The 18363-nt window shown below is 38.0% G+C and overlaps 1 protein-coding gene across 3 annotated transcripts in view; it reads right to left on the reverse strand.

Moving 5' to 3' along the window:
• rb1cc1 (RB1-inducible coiled-coil 1) overlaps positions 1-18363 on the reverse strand; it is a 193915-nt gene that overhangs the window by 69479 nt on the left and 106073 nt on the right. For all 3 annotated transcript variants that reach the window (XM_059980959.1, XM_059980953.1, XM_059980943.1), the window contains exons 13-14: positions 13934-14060; positions 9022-10916 (exon numbers count right to left, since the gene is read on the reverse strand). In XM_059980959.1, the coding sequence (XP_059836942.1) occupies positions 9022-10916; positions 13934-14060 (2022 nt within the window). The remainder of the gene's footprint in view (positions 1-9021; positions 10917-13933; positions 14061-18363) is intronic.

Genomic DNA, 18363 nt, shown 5'->3' on the forward strand with positions numbered 1-18363 from the left:
CACAGCCCAAGACCCTGTGTGACATGGCCTGTAGATGGATGGTGCACGAGAAGTCATCCTAATTCAACTTGTCTTCCACTGAGCAAACAGTGGAGGCCAGTCCCCAACACAGTACGGATTCCAGTGCACCCACAGAGGCCTCTGCTCTCTCCCATCTCACCTCCGATGTCTCCTCTCCTGGGCAGCTCAACAAGTGACACTGGCACAAAGGCCAGGTCTGTGCAACAACTGAGGCAATGTAACATGCTCACTGTTGGTCTCACCAATGAACAGGACTAGCAGTATTCTAAATTACCAGTATCCACCAGGGTCTTACAATCACAATAAAAACATCCAAAAGACAATCATTTGCACCGCTTGTTGGACCGCACACTGCCTTCCACATAACGGTACGAAGTTCAGGCAACCACATGGTACACAACAAGTCCAGTTCCATCGCTACCAAGGAACTCACTGATGGGTTAGACCTGCAGCACTTGAAGTTCTTAATATCCAAGCACTATCTTGCGATGGTAAAAATAAAGCTGTAAAGAAAGAGCAATTACACCTCTGGCTGGACCTAGGAACGTTGCTACGACCATCCATGCCACCGTCTTACCAGAAACACAGGTTTAGGGAGAAAGATTAAATATTGAAGGGGAACACAAGGGGCAACATCTTCAGTCAGAGGGTTGCGTGAGTGTACAATGAGCTTCCAGCAGAAGTTATAAATGCAGGTTCAACTGCAATACTTAAGGAAAGTTTAGATAGGTTCATGGATAAGAGGGGCTGAACTGTAGGTAGATGGGATAAGGCAGACAGTTTGTCAAGGACTAGATAGGCCAAAAGGCCTGTTTCTGTCCTGTTGTGCTCTATGACTCTACAATGAGTTTCAGACCTGAAATGTTAACTGTATTCCTCTTTCAGCTGATGTTAGATGTAGAATGTTTTCGGAATTTTGTAATCTCAAATACAGGAAAGAACAAATTGAGCAGAATATTTCAATAAGATTTTAAAGTTACAATATATAAAAAATATACAAAACTAACTATTATAAACAATAAAAGCAAAATAAAAGAGGACCTGGTGAATTAATTATACTGCAGAAAATATCAAAGAATCCCATTACAAAATGTAGCACTACAAATCATCCTCTCATTTTTGATAGAAATATAATCAGTCAGTATTCCCAACAGTGAGGGAGCTCATTTCAAACACCAAAGTGACAGATAGCAGAGACAATTGTTTTTGTACAAATCACAAATTGAATATAATGCTTCTTGAAAATGATCACAAGTGTAGCAGCCCCTAGATCCTCTAATAAGAGGTCTTCATCTCACAATGTCATCAGGTCTGCAGTGCAGCTATCCCAGACCAAAAGAACTCAAAAAGGAGATGAAAATTTTACTGATGAAAATTAGGTTAAAAGCTGAGCATCAAATGGAGAGTCCTTTTGGGAAAGCACCAGCTTGCTGTCTTTGAGTTCTCATCCATTTTCAGCTCTAAAGGTTTTGATAAGATAGATAGCCTTGACAGTAGCTTAAAAAAACAAGATGCTCTTGTTCACCATCTGCACAAGAGATTCTGCAGATGCTGAAAATCCAGAGCAACACATACAAAATGTTGGAGGAACGTAGGTCAGGCAGCATTTAAGGAAATTAATAAACAGTCAATGTTTGAGCCGACAGCCTTCATCGGGACTGTAAAGGAAGGGGGAAGAAGCCAAAATAAGTTGGGGAGGAAGGGGAGTACAAGCTAAAAGATGATATGTGAAGCTAGCTGGGAAGGGGAAAGAGGAAAATTACCGTAAGTGTGAGAAATCGACATTCACACCATCAGATTTGAGGCTACCCAGACAGAATATGAGGTGTTGCTCGTGCAACCTGAGAGTGGCCTCATACCAACATGTCGGAATGGGAATGGGGATTGGAGTTAAAATGGTTGGCCACCAGGAAATCATGCTTGTTGTACATGGAGCAAAAGCAAAAGTGCTCGGCAAAGTGATCCCCCAGTCTATGTCGGGTCCTGCATTGGGAGCATCAGATACATCAGACAATTCCAACAGATTCACAGCTAAGCACTGCTTCACCTGGAAGCCCTGAATGCAGGTGTAGGAGGAGGTGAATGGGCAGGTGTGGCACCAGTTCTGCTTGCAGGAATAAGTGCCAGGAGGGAGATTAATGGGGAGGGACAAATAGTTAAGTGAATCACGGGGGCAGCGATCCTGACAGAAAACAGAACCGGGGGGGGGGGGGGGGGCACAATGCAGAAGGGGTTAAAGACATGTTTGGTATTAGGATCCCTCTGAAAATGGTGGAAAATTATGTGCTGGATGTACAGGCTCCTGGGGTGAGAGGTGAGGACAAGAGGAACTCTATCCCTATTCAGGCAGCAAGAAGATGGGGTGAGTCGACAAATGTCCAGAAAATGGAGGATATGCACTGGGGGAGGAAGGGAAAACCCATTCTTTGAAGGACATCTCTGAAGGGAAAGCAAAGCCTCATCCTGGGAACAGATGTAGTGAAGATAAAGGAACTGAGTAAAGGGAACAGGAGACAGGATGAAGAGGTATAGTCAAGATAGTTGTGAGTTTATCAAGTAGGGTTATTAAAGATAATCGGTGAACAGTTTGTCCCTAGAGATGGAGACAAGAGATCAAAAGGAGAGAGGTCTCAGAGACTGACCAAGTGAATTTAAGGGCAGAGTGCAAGTTGCAGACAAAGCTGATGAAATTGGTAAGCTCAGCATGGTTACATGAAGCAGCTCCATTGCAGTTATCAATGCACCACAAAAAGAGTTGAGCAGCATTAGCTTGGAACATGGACTATTAACGTAGCCAATGAAAAGCCATGCATAGTTGGTCCCTTAGCCACACCTTGGGTTTGGAGTAAGTAGGAGTCAAAGGAGAGATTGTTGTGTGTGAAGGCCAGTTCAGCCAGATGGAGGAGGGTGGTGGATAGGAACTGGTTAGGTCTGTTGTCAAGAAAGCAGAAAGCAATTTCTCTTTCGGCTCCTCCCACCTTCTCTAAACTCAAGGTGTAGCTATGGCTAAGCCTATGGCGGAGCGATGCCTGTCTTTTCTAATTCCCCTCTGTCCATCTTATCCTGTCTTCTTCCCAATTAAAACTACAAGGTTTTCTTAAATATACACTAAACTAAAACTACACTAAGCAAAGCAAACTTTAAAGAAATAATGCAGGAGCCCAGTACAGTAGATTAGAAAGTTACATTAAATGTTATCAAAATAGACACACATAAGTTAACAGCTAAAGAATGAATATACAGTTTGCTACATACATTTCTACTTGAGCCACAAAGCATCAACAAGAAACACGGCACGCTGTGGCCAAGTGCAATTATGGAAAGCACCAGGAAGGAAGGGAAAGCTTACACTATCAAAAAGAGCAGCAAACTAGTGACTAGAAAAGTTTCAGAATCTAGCAAAGGAGCATAAATATGGAAGACAAATTGAAAATACAAGAATAATCTTGAGAGAATCACAATGTAGTTTGGTTTCTAGTAATATAGATGATAAATTAGCAAATATTAATGCAAAATTCTTACAGACTGAGGTAGGATAATTTGTTATTCTGTCCTTTATTCTTTATTACAGACTGTTGTGTCCATCTTCATGGAAGAAATAGTGGACAAGAGTTAATGAGAAAAGGGAAAAAAGAGCATCAATAAACTAGAGAAATTAGTGGGACTGAAATGTAATATCTAGGATTAAATGACTGGCATTCCTAAGTTTTGAAAGCAGTGACTACAAAGATAGTGAACATAACAGCTGTCATCTTCTAAAATTCCAGATATTGTTCCCAAAGAATGAGTTAAATTTCTAGTCTTCCTATTGAAAAGGTAAAGAAAACAAGGAACTACAGACCAGTTAGTCCAACATTAACAAGGAAAATGCAAGTTAGAGTCATGGAGTTACACAATACAGAAATAAGCCTTTTTGCCTAACTGATCCAAACTAGTCCAATTTGCCTCCTAACTTTTCTTATCCATGAACCTATTCAAATATCTTAAACACTGTAGTTGTATCTGCCTCAACTATGTCTTCTGGAAGCTTATTTCAGATATCCATCATCTTCTGTGCTGGAAAACATGTTCCTCAGGTCCCCTTTCAACTCTTCTCCTTTTTACCTTAAAACATTGTATTCTAGTTCTACATTTTCCTACTCTGCATAAACAACCTTACCCATGTTCCTCATAATATTGTATACCCCGAAGGTCATACATCTGCCTTGTCTGCTCCTGTCCAGTGTCTCTTCTTAATTCAAGGTCTTCAGTTCCAGCAACATTATGAATCCTTTCTAAAACCTCTTTAGTTTAGTTATATCCTTCTTATTAGTATGGCAACAAGAAATGCATGTAGAATTCCAGGATGCAGTCTTACCAATGTCCCAGACAGCTGTAAAATGACATCTTACCTCTGGTACTCTATACCTCATCTGATAAAGGCAAGCATGCCAAACACCACATTCACCATCTTGTCTTCTTTTGTCACCACTTTCAACAAATTATGTACGTGTATTCCAAGGTTCCTTAACACTCTCTCCACTCTATCATTTACTTAGCAAGTCCTGCCCTAGTTTAACTTCCCAAAATGCATCAATTAACACCTGTCTAAACTGGATTCTATCTGCCATTCCTTGGCCCAGTGTATCAAGATCTTGTAACCTTGAATCTTTTCTCACTGTCCACTATACCACCAGTTTTGGTGTCATCTGCAAAATTACTAAAGAGGCCACCTGCCATCCCACCCAAGCCGTTAATATACATGATAAATGGGGAACCAGCCCTTCCTGTGGCACACCATTAGTCACAGGCCACTCTCCACTACCACCCACTGACCCCTTCCATCAAGCCAATTTTGAATCCAATTGGCTAGTTCATGCCAGATCTAGAGAGATTTCACCTTCCAAACAGGCCGACCATACAAGTTCTTGCCAAGAGACTTGCTAAAAATCCATGTAGACAGCATCTACCACAATAGCCTCATCAATCTTCCTGGGTGCCAATTCAAATAATTTATTTAAACTTGTGGGCCACGATTTCTTATGTACAAAGCCATGCTGACCACCCCTAGAAAGTCTTTTTTCCCTTTCCAAATGCAAATAGATTCATCTCTTAGACCCTTTTGGGTAATTTAGCAACTACTGATGTAAGGCTCACTGACCTTTGGGTCCTGGCTTAACCTTGCAGCCCTTTCTTAAATAAAGGCACATTAGCATCTTCAAGTGTTGGAAGGGCACAGCAATTTCTTCCTTTGCTTCCTACAATGGCAGATCCTGGGAATTTATTTACCTTTATGCTGTTCAAACCTGCCAACATATTCTGTGTTCTTAATGTTGGTATGGTTCAAGGATGTTAAAGCTCTTTATTAAGGAACTGGTTTTTGAGCTCTTGGAAAGGAATAAGTAGGGCTATGGCGAGTAAACATAGATTATAGTGCATCTCATGTCAATCCAGATATCGTAAACCTTGATTTAGAAAAACACTTTTTTTAAAAATGGGACTTTGAGATGCAAGATATTGATTTTCTAGTGGCAGTCTTTCTGTTGTTGCCACTGATTCTGACTTGGATTAAGTGGTCAGTGCAGCAGAGACAGCCATTCATCATGGACAGCACAATGCCAATATCTATGTGGTTTCAGTACTGGAATTGTACTGCTTAGTACATGACTTGGTACTGCTGCCTCAAGGCACCAAAGACTTGGGTTAGATTCTAACCTTATGTTTGTTTACATGGAGCATGCACATTTGTCATGACCACATGGTTTTCATCCCAATGCTGCATTCCTCCCAACATGTCAGTTAATGGGAAGGCAAGAGAATAAATATAGAATTAGCATAGATGGGTACTCTATAGTCAGTGCCTTCATAGTGGACATGTTTCTAAGTTGTCTGTCTCTCCTTGTCTGTCTTACACTTTTCCCCTATATGAAACAGAAGTCCAAAATAGCCTCAATGCACTGATATGAAATTATCTGTATGAATGGCGTGTAAAACAAGGATTTTCATTGTATACCAGTGCATGCAACCATAATACACCCAAAATTTACCTACCACAGAAATGAAAATGCCTAGGAAAATAATCTTTCTGGGGCACAAATATATGGTTTCTCAAGGTCAAAGTAAAAATCCCCTTTGGCCTCATCCAAGACTTCCAGAATTGGGGCATATGCACCAGTGACCATTATACACAGATTCCACTTTGAACTGACAGGGTAATGAGATATTCACTTATCCACAGGGGAAAAATAACTAATATATCACTTTTGATGAAACAGTGCTGTATCTTTGAAAGAGCATCACAATCGATTCTCCTGGCCCCGATGGTTATTAAAAAAGGCAAGAGAAGAAACTGCTGAGGCACTGAAAGTTTTTGTTATCCTTACTAGTAATGGGTGAGGTCTCAGAGTGGAGAGTAGCCAATGTTGTTCTTTTGTTCAGAAAAGGAAAGAGAGATAATCCAGGAAATAAAAAGACCAGTGAGGCTCACATCAGTGATAGGGATCTACTGGAGATTCTCACCAACGCTGCTCGACCCACTGAGTTATTCCAGCAGAGTGTGTTGCTCCAAATCCTAGCCTCTTGTGTCTCCATTGTAAAACCACTGCCTGATAAGGAAGTTAGCAAGGTTTTGTACAGTGACACTCACCACCTTACTGTAGCAAATACTTAGATAATCTTTCCAATATACTAGCTGAATCTTTCCAGAGATAAAGATTTCTTGTGAAAGGACTGAAGGACAGTACAAAACTGAACATTAATAATTTGGATTCACTTAATGCCGTTCCAGACAAAATAAATCATGGCTTTCAAAAGGGAGTTAGATACACTCATTAAAAAAAGGATAGTGGAAAAAGGAGTGGACTAGTTACATTACTTATAAAACTGACATGGATTTGAGCTGAATGGTCTTGCATTAGTACCATTCTATGACTAGTACTAATGTAAAAGATACTACTGGATTCACCGTTAACATTGCACACAAATAGCTAACACCAAATAATTGTTTTCTTTTCCCATCTTCTACTTTTTATTCTCTAAGTTTTTACATTCTTCTTCTTTTTCATCTAGTTTCCTACTTTGCCTATTGTACTTGATATTGTTGGGAAAAAAAACTCCTTTCCCAATGTCTTGACTTTTTTTCTTAAAAAAAAGAGCAGAATATGTTTGTTCCAAATTTCAAGAACAGAATAAGAGCACAGAACATCAAAAAAACACATGATATTTAAAGACAAGGTATAGTTTTCACAGCAAACCTCTCAGGCTACCGCTTGCACTTTGACTTTTTAAATTGAAGGAGGTAAACTGATCAGATGGTGTAAAAGTGGGTTTGCAACCACTTCCATGGGTCACAGAATGTTTAAAGAGAGTTGAGAAATGGGTCAAAGGCCAGTGGCAGGGCCCCAATGAATGCAGATAACTAATCAAAAAAGAGCCAACAGAGCTTGGACAGGTCAGCCCAAGGGAGGAGATTAGAAATGAAGAGCACTGGAAAGGTCCTGCTTCTGTTTAGATCCACCCATAATTACAAAAGGCAAAGGTAAAATATACACAAAATGTCATTTTATGATCCTGACTGTTAAAGTTGAATCATAGCAACACAGACAAAATGCTGGAGGAACCCAGCAGGCCGTGCAGCGTCTATGGAAAAGTGTAAACAGTCAACATTCTGGGCTGAGACTCTACAGCAAGTCTTATATCCTAGCTTAGTTGCACTCACAATTACAGTTAGCTATCACTGGAACTTATAGCATCTCTACTGGGACACGTGACAAGAAAACCTCAGATATAGATGTCAGTGAAAAACAAAGCTGAGATATAACACTATTATTAGAATTCTAAAAACACAAAAATATTTTGATCATAGATAAACAGGATGAACATTCAGATACAAAAGCAAGGCAAAAACAAAAGGATTCAAACAGCTGCAACATGACACAACATAAATTACTTATACAATCAGAAAACTTAAGAGGAATAGTTAACTATCACTGTTACATGATTGGAGAGAAATATCCAGTTAAATCAAGGGACACCAGCTATTCTGCCTTTAAAGATCTATTACAAATTGTTTTACTCTTAAACTACAGTATTCTATACAAACACAGAACTGTAATTCATTAACATTGTATAGTTCAATATATAGTTATAGAAACAGTATTTGGCATGCTTGCCTTCATTTGTCAGAGCAAGAGCTGGGATATCCCTTTGATGAAACTAATTAAGCATTATGTGCAATTCAAGTTGCCTAACTATAGGGAGGATGGCATTATGCTGATAAAGATACAGAAAAAAAAATGTAAGGGTGAAACTGTGACTGGAGGGCTTGAGTTGCAAGGAGAGATTGGATAGGCTAATGTTTTCCTCTGGAGCTTAAGAGACAGAGTGGTATAATAAACTATGATAGGCATAGAAGAAGTTTATTTCCCCAAAGGTAGAGAAGGATAAAACTAATGGGCATGTTTAGGCTGACAGGAGAAAGATTTAAAGGGGAATTGAGGGGTAAATTTTTTCAGAGCGTGGTGAGTACATGGAATGAACGGCTAGAGGCAGGTACAATGACAATATTTAGTAACATTTTGACAGGTACATATACATGAATATAAAAGTTTGATAGAGAATCAGGCCAAATGTAGGCAGAAGAGATTAGCTCAGGTAGGTAACTTGTTAAACATGGTTAAGTTGGACCGAAGAATCTATTTTTGTACTATATAAAAATGACTGATCAGACAACAGTCACACCCATTTGCAAGTCAAAAATAAACACAAGAATGCTGTTGCTTTAGTGAAATACGGAGGAAATGCATTAATATCAGAGGTGCTCTCAATTGGACATTTTATCAAGGACCCATCTATTTTCTCAGACAAAAGTAGGCCAGGAGTAAATACTGGACAAAACATGAAAGATGTTCGGCATTATTTTAAAATTTAATCCGTTAACTGGAAGAAAAACACGGAACACAAAACTTAAGATATTTGATACTTCTACCAATGAATATGAAGATAACAGCAATGTTTGCATACCTCTCAGCTCTACATTGCTCAAGTTGACTTTCAATTACTTGTTTTTCTTGCTCAAGCGCTTGTATTTTTTTCTCACAATCCTCATGTATTTTATTTCTATCCTCTTCTTTCCCCTCCAGGCTTAGTGTGTTCAGCAACTGTTCTTTCTCTTCCTGAAGACCACGAATAGTAGCTTCATATTTTGTTTCAATTTCAAAGACAAGTCTCTCTTCTTCAGAAAACATTTCCTCTTTTTGTTTATCCATGGTTTTCAAACATTGTTTTAACTTGCTACTGAGCTCTTCAACTTGTCCCTTTAGCACTATTTCTGCATCAACCGCCTGTTGTCTCATTGCATCCAGTTTGCTTTGTTCAGCTTTGAGGGAGGTCATCTCCTTTTCATGCCTATCCATTATTTCAGAAATGCACTGTTTTCTCTCTATAGCCATTTGTGTTCTTTGTTCTGCAAGTTCCACATCATGTTCTTGCCTTTGAAGCTGCATTTGCTGTTTCAATTCTGTTATCTCTTTGCTGCATTTCTCAGTTTCTTTCATTACCTCACATTTTATAATCTCTTCTTGTTGGACTTGGTTCTCTTTTAAAAGTTCTTTTAATTCCTCAGTTTCACCTTCCCTCAAAGCCAATTCAACTTCCTGCTTACACCTCAAGTCAGAAAGTTCAGACACTTTAAATTTACATTCACTGAGTTCTTGCTCTTGCTCCTGTAGCTTTAGGGTAAGGGCCTTCTCCACATTTTCTAATCTTGCTTTATTTTCCCTTTGAGTTTCATTTTGCTGATTACAGTGATCAGTTGTCAATTTTTCTATCTCTTGCTGATGTCTAGTTTGGCAATCTTTCATATCTTTCAAATGTCTTTGTTCAAGATTCTGAAGTTCTTCCCTTAACTTTGCCAATTTCTGATCCGCCTGTATTTTAAGTGCGTTTAATTCTTCCAATAAACTCTCTTGTGAGTGATTGAGTTCTTGGATTTGAATCTCCTGTTTCTTCCTCTCTTCCATTAGATTCTGAATTTCTTTTTCTTTACTAACTTGTAAACATACAAAGGTTTCATTTTTAGATCGTGTCACAGCAATTTCATCATCTTTCTCTTTTATACTATCTTCAAGTTCAAGTATTTCCTTTTTCAACTTCTCCACAATTTCCCGAGTCATCTCAGCCTCAACATTCCACTTGCTCAATTTGTCTTCATAATCCTTACTTAAAGCCTCTAATTTTTGCTGATAATTTTCTTCTGCTTCTGCTTCAACTCTGCATTTGACAGTTTTGATTATGCTTCTTAATTCTTCACCAACACTTTTCATGGAACTATTAAAATCACATTGCTCCTTCTGGACAAGTGCCCGGAAATGGTTAAGATCTTTCCTAATGCTTGTAAAATGCGACTGGGACATTTCAGTGATAAATCTGTATCTTTCTATATGCACTTTTAAATTTGCAACTTCATTAGAGTCTTCCTTTTCACCAAGAGTTGTATCCTGCATGCGTCTATTATCAATAGCATTAATAACAGAAGAATAAAGAGATTCAAGCATCATTTCTGGACTTTGTGGATCACTGTTTAAATTTGGTGATGACAAATTCTCTTCAATCACAAACTCATTTACAGCTGAAACAAAATCGGATTCTGGACTTTCTGCCAATGAATCCATATCTACAGAACCCTGTTTGAGAACCTGTTCCAAACCTGGATGAGGAATTGTTTCAAAATCAAATGTATGGGCATCAATGCTATCAGGGGATAACTCTTCTAGTGAGGCAGGAACATTTGCTGATGGACATATTGGACCCTGAAGGCTAAGAGTGGGTCTGACTCTAGGAGAGGTAGTTTTAGTTTCGGTTGCGCTTTCAAGCCTGTGTGCTGTTGGTGTTGCTAACGTTGGCTGATCAAGCGAAGCCTGTAAGATTAAACAATGATGTTAACAAAATCATCTATAAAGAGTCAAACTGAATAACTTGGTACTTGGACACCAAAACTTATGCAAAGTAATTGGAAGTATGAAAATTTAGTTGTTTATTTTATAATTTACTCAATTAATCCTTTTACCCCTGAACTGTTGGAATGACCAACATAAAAAACACTTCACAAACAATTGATACTAAAATAGCAACATTTCAGCTGAAACCAATTCTATTATGAAAGTGACAAGATACAAGTTTCCAAAGATTGAGTTCAAATGAGAAATATCAATTAATTCAAGTGAAGTAATTCCAAATAACTATATACATTTTTGAACCCAAGATTATACTCAAACTACCCTACAATAACATTCACTTGCCTGCAATGAAAAAAATGAGTTAAGTTTATTTTCAGGTATAAGGAAATTGGAAGAGTAACTACTCAAAGCATCTCAAAATCTTCAGTGGACTTACTAAAGACCAAAAATCTATTAATCTTGGTTTTCACTATTCCAAACATCCCTTTATTCTGAGGCTGCCCCCTCAGACCTTAGCCTCTGAGATGCCAAATAAAATTACATCATTTAAGATGCAGTACTGCTTGTCACCTATAGATGAGAGGGGTCAAATCTAGTTGTGGGTCCGTTTTTGGAAACAATAAATCAGGGTCAAAAACAAATGCCACCTGGAGAAACTTGACAATAAATGAAAGCCAGCAATGGGTAATTTTTTCAGGAAGAAGTAAAGATTAGGTAATCAAGATCAGAAGCTAGGCTGCTGGCCATGTAGCTAATATTAAGAGGAAATTTAACAGAGATGCATACAATCCATTTTGAGTTTATATAATTTAGCTTCAAGCTTTCCCATCAGAAGATTGTTCAGATTTAGATAGGAAAAAGAAGATTAAGGACTTTCAGTCTGCAGAGATAATTGAAACAATCAGGACTTTGAAAAGGGGATTTTGGCTGGCACTCAAGTCAATATAGCATGGATCATTACAAGGAAAAGGGTGAGGAAATGGGAATGACTGGAACTAGCCAATATCAACTCAGTGGGTTGATTGGCCTTAGAGCGTACCTTAATATTTCTATGAAACACCCTGGCTGCATTAAGTAATTGTCTATTAATGTGGTTCCTTTATGTTGATTTTCGGTCAATACAGTAGCATCTAGGAGATCTACTGCCTAACTGTTTCAGTGATCAAAGTTCATTTTTAACCTCTGGTGCAGTACATGTGGAGTTTAATTGTTCTCCTTATGACAGTGTGGGTTTCCTTCCAGTGCTTCAGTTTCCTCCCACATCCCAGACACATTGGTTGGTAGATTAATTGGCCACTGCAAAAGTGCCCCTAGAACTTGAGTCAGTTGAGGGGGATCTGGAGAATAAATAGGATCAGTGTATGAGTAGTATATGCATGTATTATCTATATTAACAATTTATTTTATTTGAGGCAACACACACAAAATTTTGGAAGAACTCAGCAGGCCAGGCAGCATTGATGGAGAAGAGTACAAGTCGACATTTAAGGCCGAGACAGCATGAATCAGCCCTTCCGGTCCAACAACCCACCTATTTAACGTTAGCCTAACCATAACACAATTAACAATAATCAATTTACCTACTAAGAAGTGCACGTCTTTGGTCTGTGGGAGGAAACTGTAGAACCCAAAAGAAGCACAAGCAATTCACAAAGAGACATACAAACTCCTTACAGACGGTGCCAGGATTGAACTCAACACTCTGGAATGCCTCAAGCTCTAGTATTGCACTAACCACACAACTACTTAGGGTGATCTGGTTGATAATGCAAATTTGCAGATGACACCAAGACTGGGCGCATTGTAGACAGTAAGGCGGCTACCAAATTTGGAAAGCAAAATTGGACCAGCAGGATTTGGACCAGCTGGGATAATGGGCTGTAAAATGGCAGATGGAATTTAATGCAGACAAATGCAATGTGTTGCACTTTGGGAGGTCAAACCAGGGTATGACTTGCACAGGGAGCAGTAGGGAACTGAGGAGTGCAGCACAGAGGGATTTGGGAATATAAATCCGTAATTCCTTGACTGGGTTATAAAGAAAGGTTTTAGCATATTGGCCTTCATAAATCAAAGAATTAAGTATAGGAGTTAGAATGTTCTGTTGAAATTCCGAAAGACGTGGGTGAGGCCTAATTTGGAGTATTGTGTGCAGTTTTGGTCACCTACCTACAAGAAAGATGAAAACAAGGTTGAAAGAGTGCAGCATGGAATGAGCTGCCAACTGAAGTGGCAGATATGGTTCAATTTACTATTTCAGAGAAATTTGGATAGGTTACGGTCTGGATGCAGATCAGTGGGTCTGGGCAACAATAGATCAGCATGCACTAGATGAACACTACAGCACAGAAACAGGCCTTTCAGCCCATCTGGTCCATAATGAACCATTAATCTACCTAATCCCATTGACCTGCACCCAGACCATAGCCCTTCATATTCCTTAAGGAGTCTTAAGATACATTTAGATAGACACATGAATGTGGGGAAAATGGAGGGATATACACATTGTGTAGGCCTAAGGGATTAGTTTAGCTAGCTATTTGATTACTAGTTTATTTGGTTCAGTACAACAAGGGTCGGTACTGTTCTGTGTTCTAAGAGAGGCTGACTAAGAAAATTAGACCACCATTTATACACGATCTAAAGAGACACATTTTACTGCTATTTCAAATACTTGGCTAACAACCAAAAAAGGTAGCATAATGGTACAGATATGCTCATTTTTGTCTGTATGGTGTTTGCACATATTCCCTGATATTATATAGGTTTCTCCAGTCTTCTCTTTCATCCCAAAGATGTGAGCCTTGATAAGTTAACTGGCCACTCCAAATTGCCCTTCATGTGTTGCATGACAATGGGGACAATTAGTCCACAGGGCATTTGATGGTTAGTTTGAACGGTGGGCCAACTCGCCTTGCTTCCATTCTATATAATTTTTTAGTAGTAACAAGCCCTACAAATTAAAGTACAGTATTTACCTTTTGCTCAGTGAGCAAGTCTGTAATTGTTTGGGACATTTCATCCAAACTCTGGGCTGTTTTGACCAAGTTACGTAGAATTTGAATATGTTGATGTAATGGCTCAAAGTCACAAATGGTAGGAACCCTTTAAGGAAAAAGAACCAGAAACAAAAATTAACTTAACCAAAATTATTTTTCATATACTTAAATCAAAATAATTAGGACAACCAAATTCTCTAAAACAATTTTTTGTATTTTTATTTAACAAATTAAATTCTTGAGTATAGGGTCAACCCTTTGCCAACTCTGCTAAAAGACCGCATTTTTGTGAAAGCAACCAGGAAATAATGAAAATCACATCAAAAAATGCAAAAATGCTCATTAAAAAATGCTTCACCAGGCCTACTAACACATCAACATTTTTCATGAAACCTACATGATGGTTGTACAAAGTCAACTACTTTACAGAAAAAAAGATGAACCTCCTTTCTACAGGAGAAAAGACAATTTAGGGTGAGGAGTTAGTCAACCTACTTTGTTAAATTGAACCATACTTCTAACAGATGACAAGGGGAGCAAAAACAAAACGAGTTGCCAGGCAGCTCACCTTTAAACTGATACGTGGCTGTTGAACTAAACTGATATGAATTGAAGTTTTGTAGCTTTTCTATTTAAATGTTACTCACCTTTGAAAGCAGTTGCCACTTCAGGGACCAAGATATCCTCAACATACCATGGTTAAGGTCAGCATAATGGCAATGGAAAAATAAAAACAAAACTCTAAGACCTTCAGCCAGAACTGCACAACAATGTTAGAGATGCAAAATGTGTCCCTTTGTGGTCATTTTAGAATATTCAATCAGAGAGGCTAACAAAACAGAAATCCCATCCCCCAATTGGCAGCGAAATTTGACAATTAAGCAAATGTTAGCAGTTCAGAATGTCTAGTTGGAAGTTTAATCCAATTACATTTTGCAAGTGTATTAAGTGTACAAAACTGAAGGCACAAAAATGTAAAGCTCTGACATATAAAACAATAAAGGCAGAATATTTGGTATGTGGTTAACTTCATTTGAAGAATGAGAATTACGGCACCTCAAGGCGAGTAAATCTACCTTTCTTCATTTGTTATCCTCCACATACCACGAAGATCTTCGCAAAATGCTTTTGGTAGAAAATAAAACTTTTTATAATGATCAGTAGTTAGTGAAATGGATCAGATACATTGACTGAATTTAAAGGTATTTAAGATGCATCATCTCTTCTAGATATAGAAATGCCTTAACATGGTCATTGCCTGCAATTGTTAAAATATTTTATAGTTTGTACATGCTTGGGGTAAATTGCCCTTCATTCACTTTTGTAGATGTTAAGATTATTACCAAAAAGTTAAAATTAATGGTTAAGTAATTCTTGGTCTGTTTTAAACAATTTCAATACATTGCTTATAGCATGAAAGTTAATTGAAAATAGCCCCAATTTTCAAAATGTTTTGATCTTCAAATTGGGATTTTGCTCAACAAGGCCCTGATTTGTTGCATTAAATACACTATCTTTCATTCCAAGGCTAAAGACATCCTTCAGCATTTGAATTTGTATGAAGAAAGTGATATCACTTCAGAGGATGAATAAAGAAGATACATTTCAAAAACTATTTCTGACCAAACACAAAAAAAAAGAGCCAATTACAAAAAAAAATCTTGCAGTCAAAGGTAACTTTGATGCATGGAAATCGTATGGTTCCAATTTTGAATCCACTTTACTCTGACCCAAACATTCAGCAGTAAAACACCGAAGTCACTGTCTTTCCCCTCAAAAGTATCATGTCTGTTGGTCATAGAAAACATTTTAAATCAAAATACTGTAAACCACAATTAACAGATTGTACTGCAGAATATCTGTAGAATATGAAGGGAAAGTTGGTTGGTTCTGGCTGAAAAAAGTCTTTAAAAGAACATTGGTCCCCATTATGCTGATTTTACCTGTGGTATGTGGAGGATAGTATCAGATGTAACAATTCTGTATCATTTAAAATATTATTTGTAAGTGTTAAGCACTTTATACCTACCTTTTCCTCTTGTTTAAATATATCCCGTTAGAAATGAATAAAGTCACGGAACACTGATTATTGCTTTTATGCAGATTTACCAACGTACTGCTATTCTATCAGTCATATGGAGACAGTTTAGGACTACTTGCAATTCCAATTTTAATTAACTTTTGTAGCCTTTCCTTTCAACGTGTCTAACCATCTTTAGGTAAGTTCCAAGACACCCACTAATCAATTTTGACTGATCTAGATCTTAAAAGAAGAAACAAGAAATAAACAGTTATCTAACATAACTGAATATGGCTTCCTATTGACTTGACACTGTCCTTATATCAAAGATTCAAGGTAGAAGAGGTAGAGCAATGAACATCTCAAATGTCACTACTGACAACATTTGCCCGAGTAATTGCATGATGACAGCATGAGTAATGGTCTCATGAACAAAGCTAGTCAGTGTAAGGCAATGGTTGCTGTTACTCAAATTATTTGTGAGATCAGTCATTAATCTATAATTTCAGTTAGTACCTTCTGGGTGAAAGGCTTATTCAATACCCTACTTCTATACCTGAAATAGAAATGTTAACTGATGCAAACATATTAAGCATGCACATTAGAATCACATCCATGATTCTTTTAACATGGTCCCAAGTCCACTTGTAAGGATCACCCTTCTGAAATGTGTCAACAACCTACCTGCTTTATTCTCATGGTTTAGATGAATTAATATTGAACTTGCTGTAAAAACCTTATCTTTACAAGTATTGCAGGTGAAGGTAGACGAGATAATTCCAGTCTTTAAGGAAACCACATCCTCAGGGCACGTAACCTGAAGTTACAAGAGTGCTTCCTTAATGCCTAGAGAAATTGTGGGTGGGTATTTGTCTCATCAGGATTTCAGGAGAACTTGGAGTATACTCCACATTTTGGTATTAACTATTCACATCAGTCCTCACATTTTCACTGTACTGATTAAATGTATCAACTCCAGCCATCAAGATAACTTAGGTACAAAATTTCAAGACAATCTGAAGTAGATAGTTTGATAACCTAGTCTACGGAAGGCAAAGGTCAATTAAAGATAATGTTTAAACCTACAGCTTCCAAAATATTAAGTTTCAGAGAAAAAAAACAGCAGGGCATTTTAAACCAGAGCTAATGTTGGCAATAGATGAAAACTAAATGCTCATGACCAAATATTCTAGCTAAGCTAAGAAAATAGTTCAGTACTGATGGAGTGCTGTACTATCACAAATCTGCAAATGAACATCACTTAGTTGAACTACAAAGAACAATTCTTGTGAGGGGTTGGCTTTCAAAGTCCTCAAAAAAATGCAAAATGCAAAAGCATGCCTGCGGTTTCATACCAAGCAGAATAGTTACCAGATTTAAAATGTGATACATAGAATAGTGCAGCACAGATCCTTCGACCCATGATATTGTGCTAAACAATGTAGATCCTCACTACCCTAAGTCTACCAGCCAAAGCTCAAGGTATGCAGTTTCTTCCAGCAGGTCCAAGGACAGTTTTTCATTTTCATTGGGAGACTGGCTCCCAGCACATCAGCAAGGAACAGGACAGTTTGCAATCTTCCCAACACTAGTGGCTGGCTATAGAACAACTTGAACATTGATCAACTCCACAGCCAGCTGTTAAAATTTACTGTTTAATATTTCAGTCAGCTGTCAACTTACCTTTATGAAAATGTTTCAAATTATTGAAAGCACAAATTTTTAAAAAAATGTATTGATACAGCAAAGTAACAGGCCCACTTAGTCCAATGAGTAACTTAATTAAATCAAATAAAAGTATCATCTCTTCCCTCTAAACCCATGCTCATTACATTGTGTCAGGCAACCTGGATCAAGTTCAGTGTGTGGATTCCCCGCCAAGACAGCTGAAGAATATTGAAAACTACATCACCCTATTAGACGACGAAAAGGAATGCCAAAATCTCAGGAATTGCCTACTAATGAGCACAACTATTGACAGATCTGTCACTGAAATTTCAAAAAACTTATAGACCAACTTGAGCTCGGAAGCTTGCTCTGTAACTCAAAGTAAAGCTATATTAAAGTTAAGGGAAGTATTCTCCCTGTTCAATGATTTCTCCAAATAGCTGAAAAGATGGTTATTTAGTATCTTGTTCACTCCCAAGTATAACCATATAACATATAACCATATAACGGTTACAGCACGGAAACAGGCCATCTTGGCCCTTCTAGTCCGTGCCGAACGCTTACTTTTACAGAGAAGCTCACATGTAGCAGAGCAGAAATTAGAACATTAACAATATGATTAAGCAAAATTATGGACCATTAAAATACAGATCAGGTACAAAGAATTATCCATTTGTCTTTAAAATTCTATACAAGTAAAACAATAAGACAAAGATAGGTA

The sequence above is a fragment of the Hypanus sabinus genome, chromosome 1 (genome assembly GCF_030144855.1).
Source record: "Hypanus sabinus isolate sHypSab1 chromosome 1, sHypSab1.hap1, whole genome shotgun sequence".
Taxonomy (NCBI): Eukaryota; Metazoa; Chordata; class Chondrichthyes; order Myliobatiformes; family Dasyatidae; genus Hypanus; species Hypanus sabinus.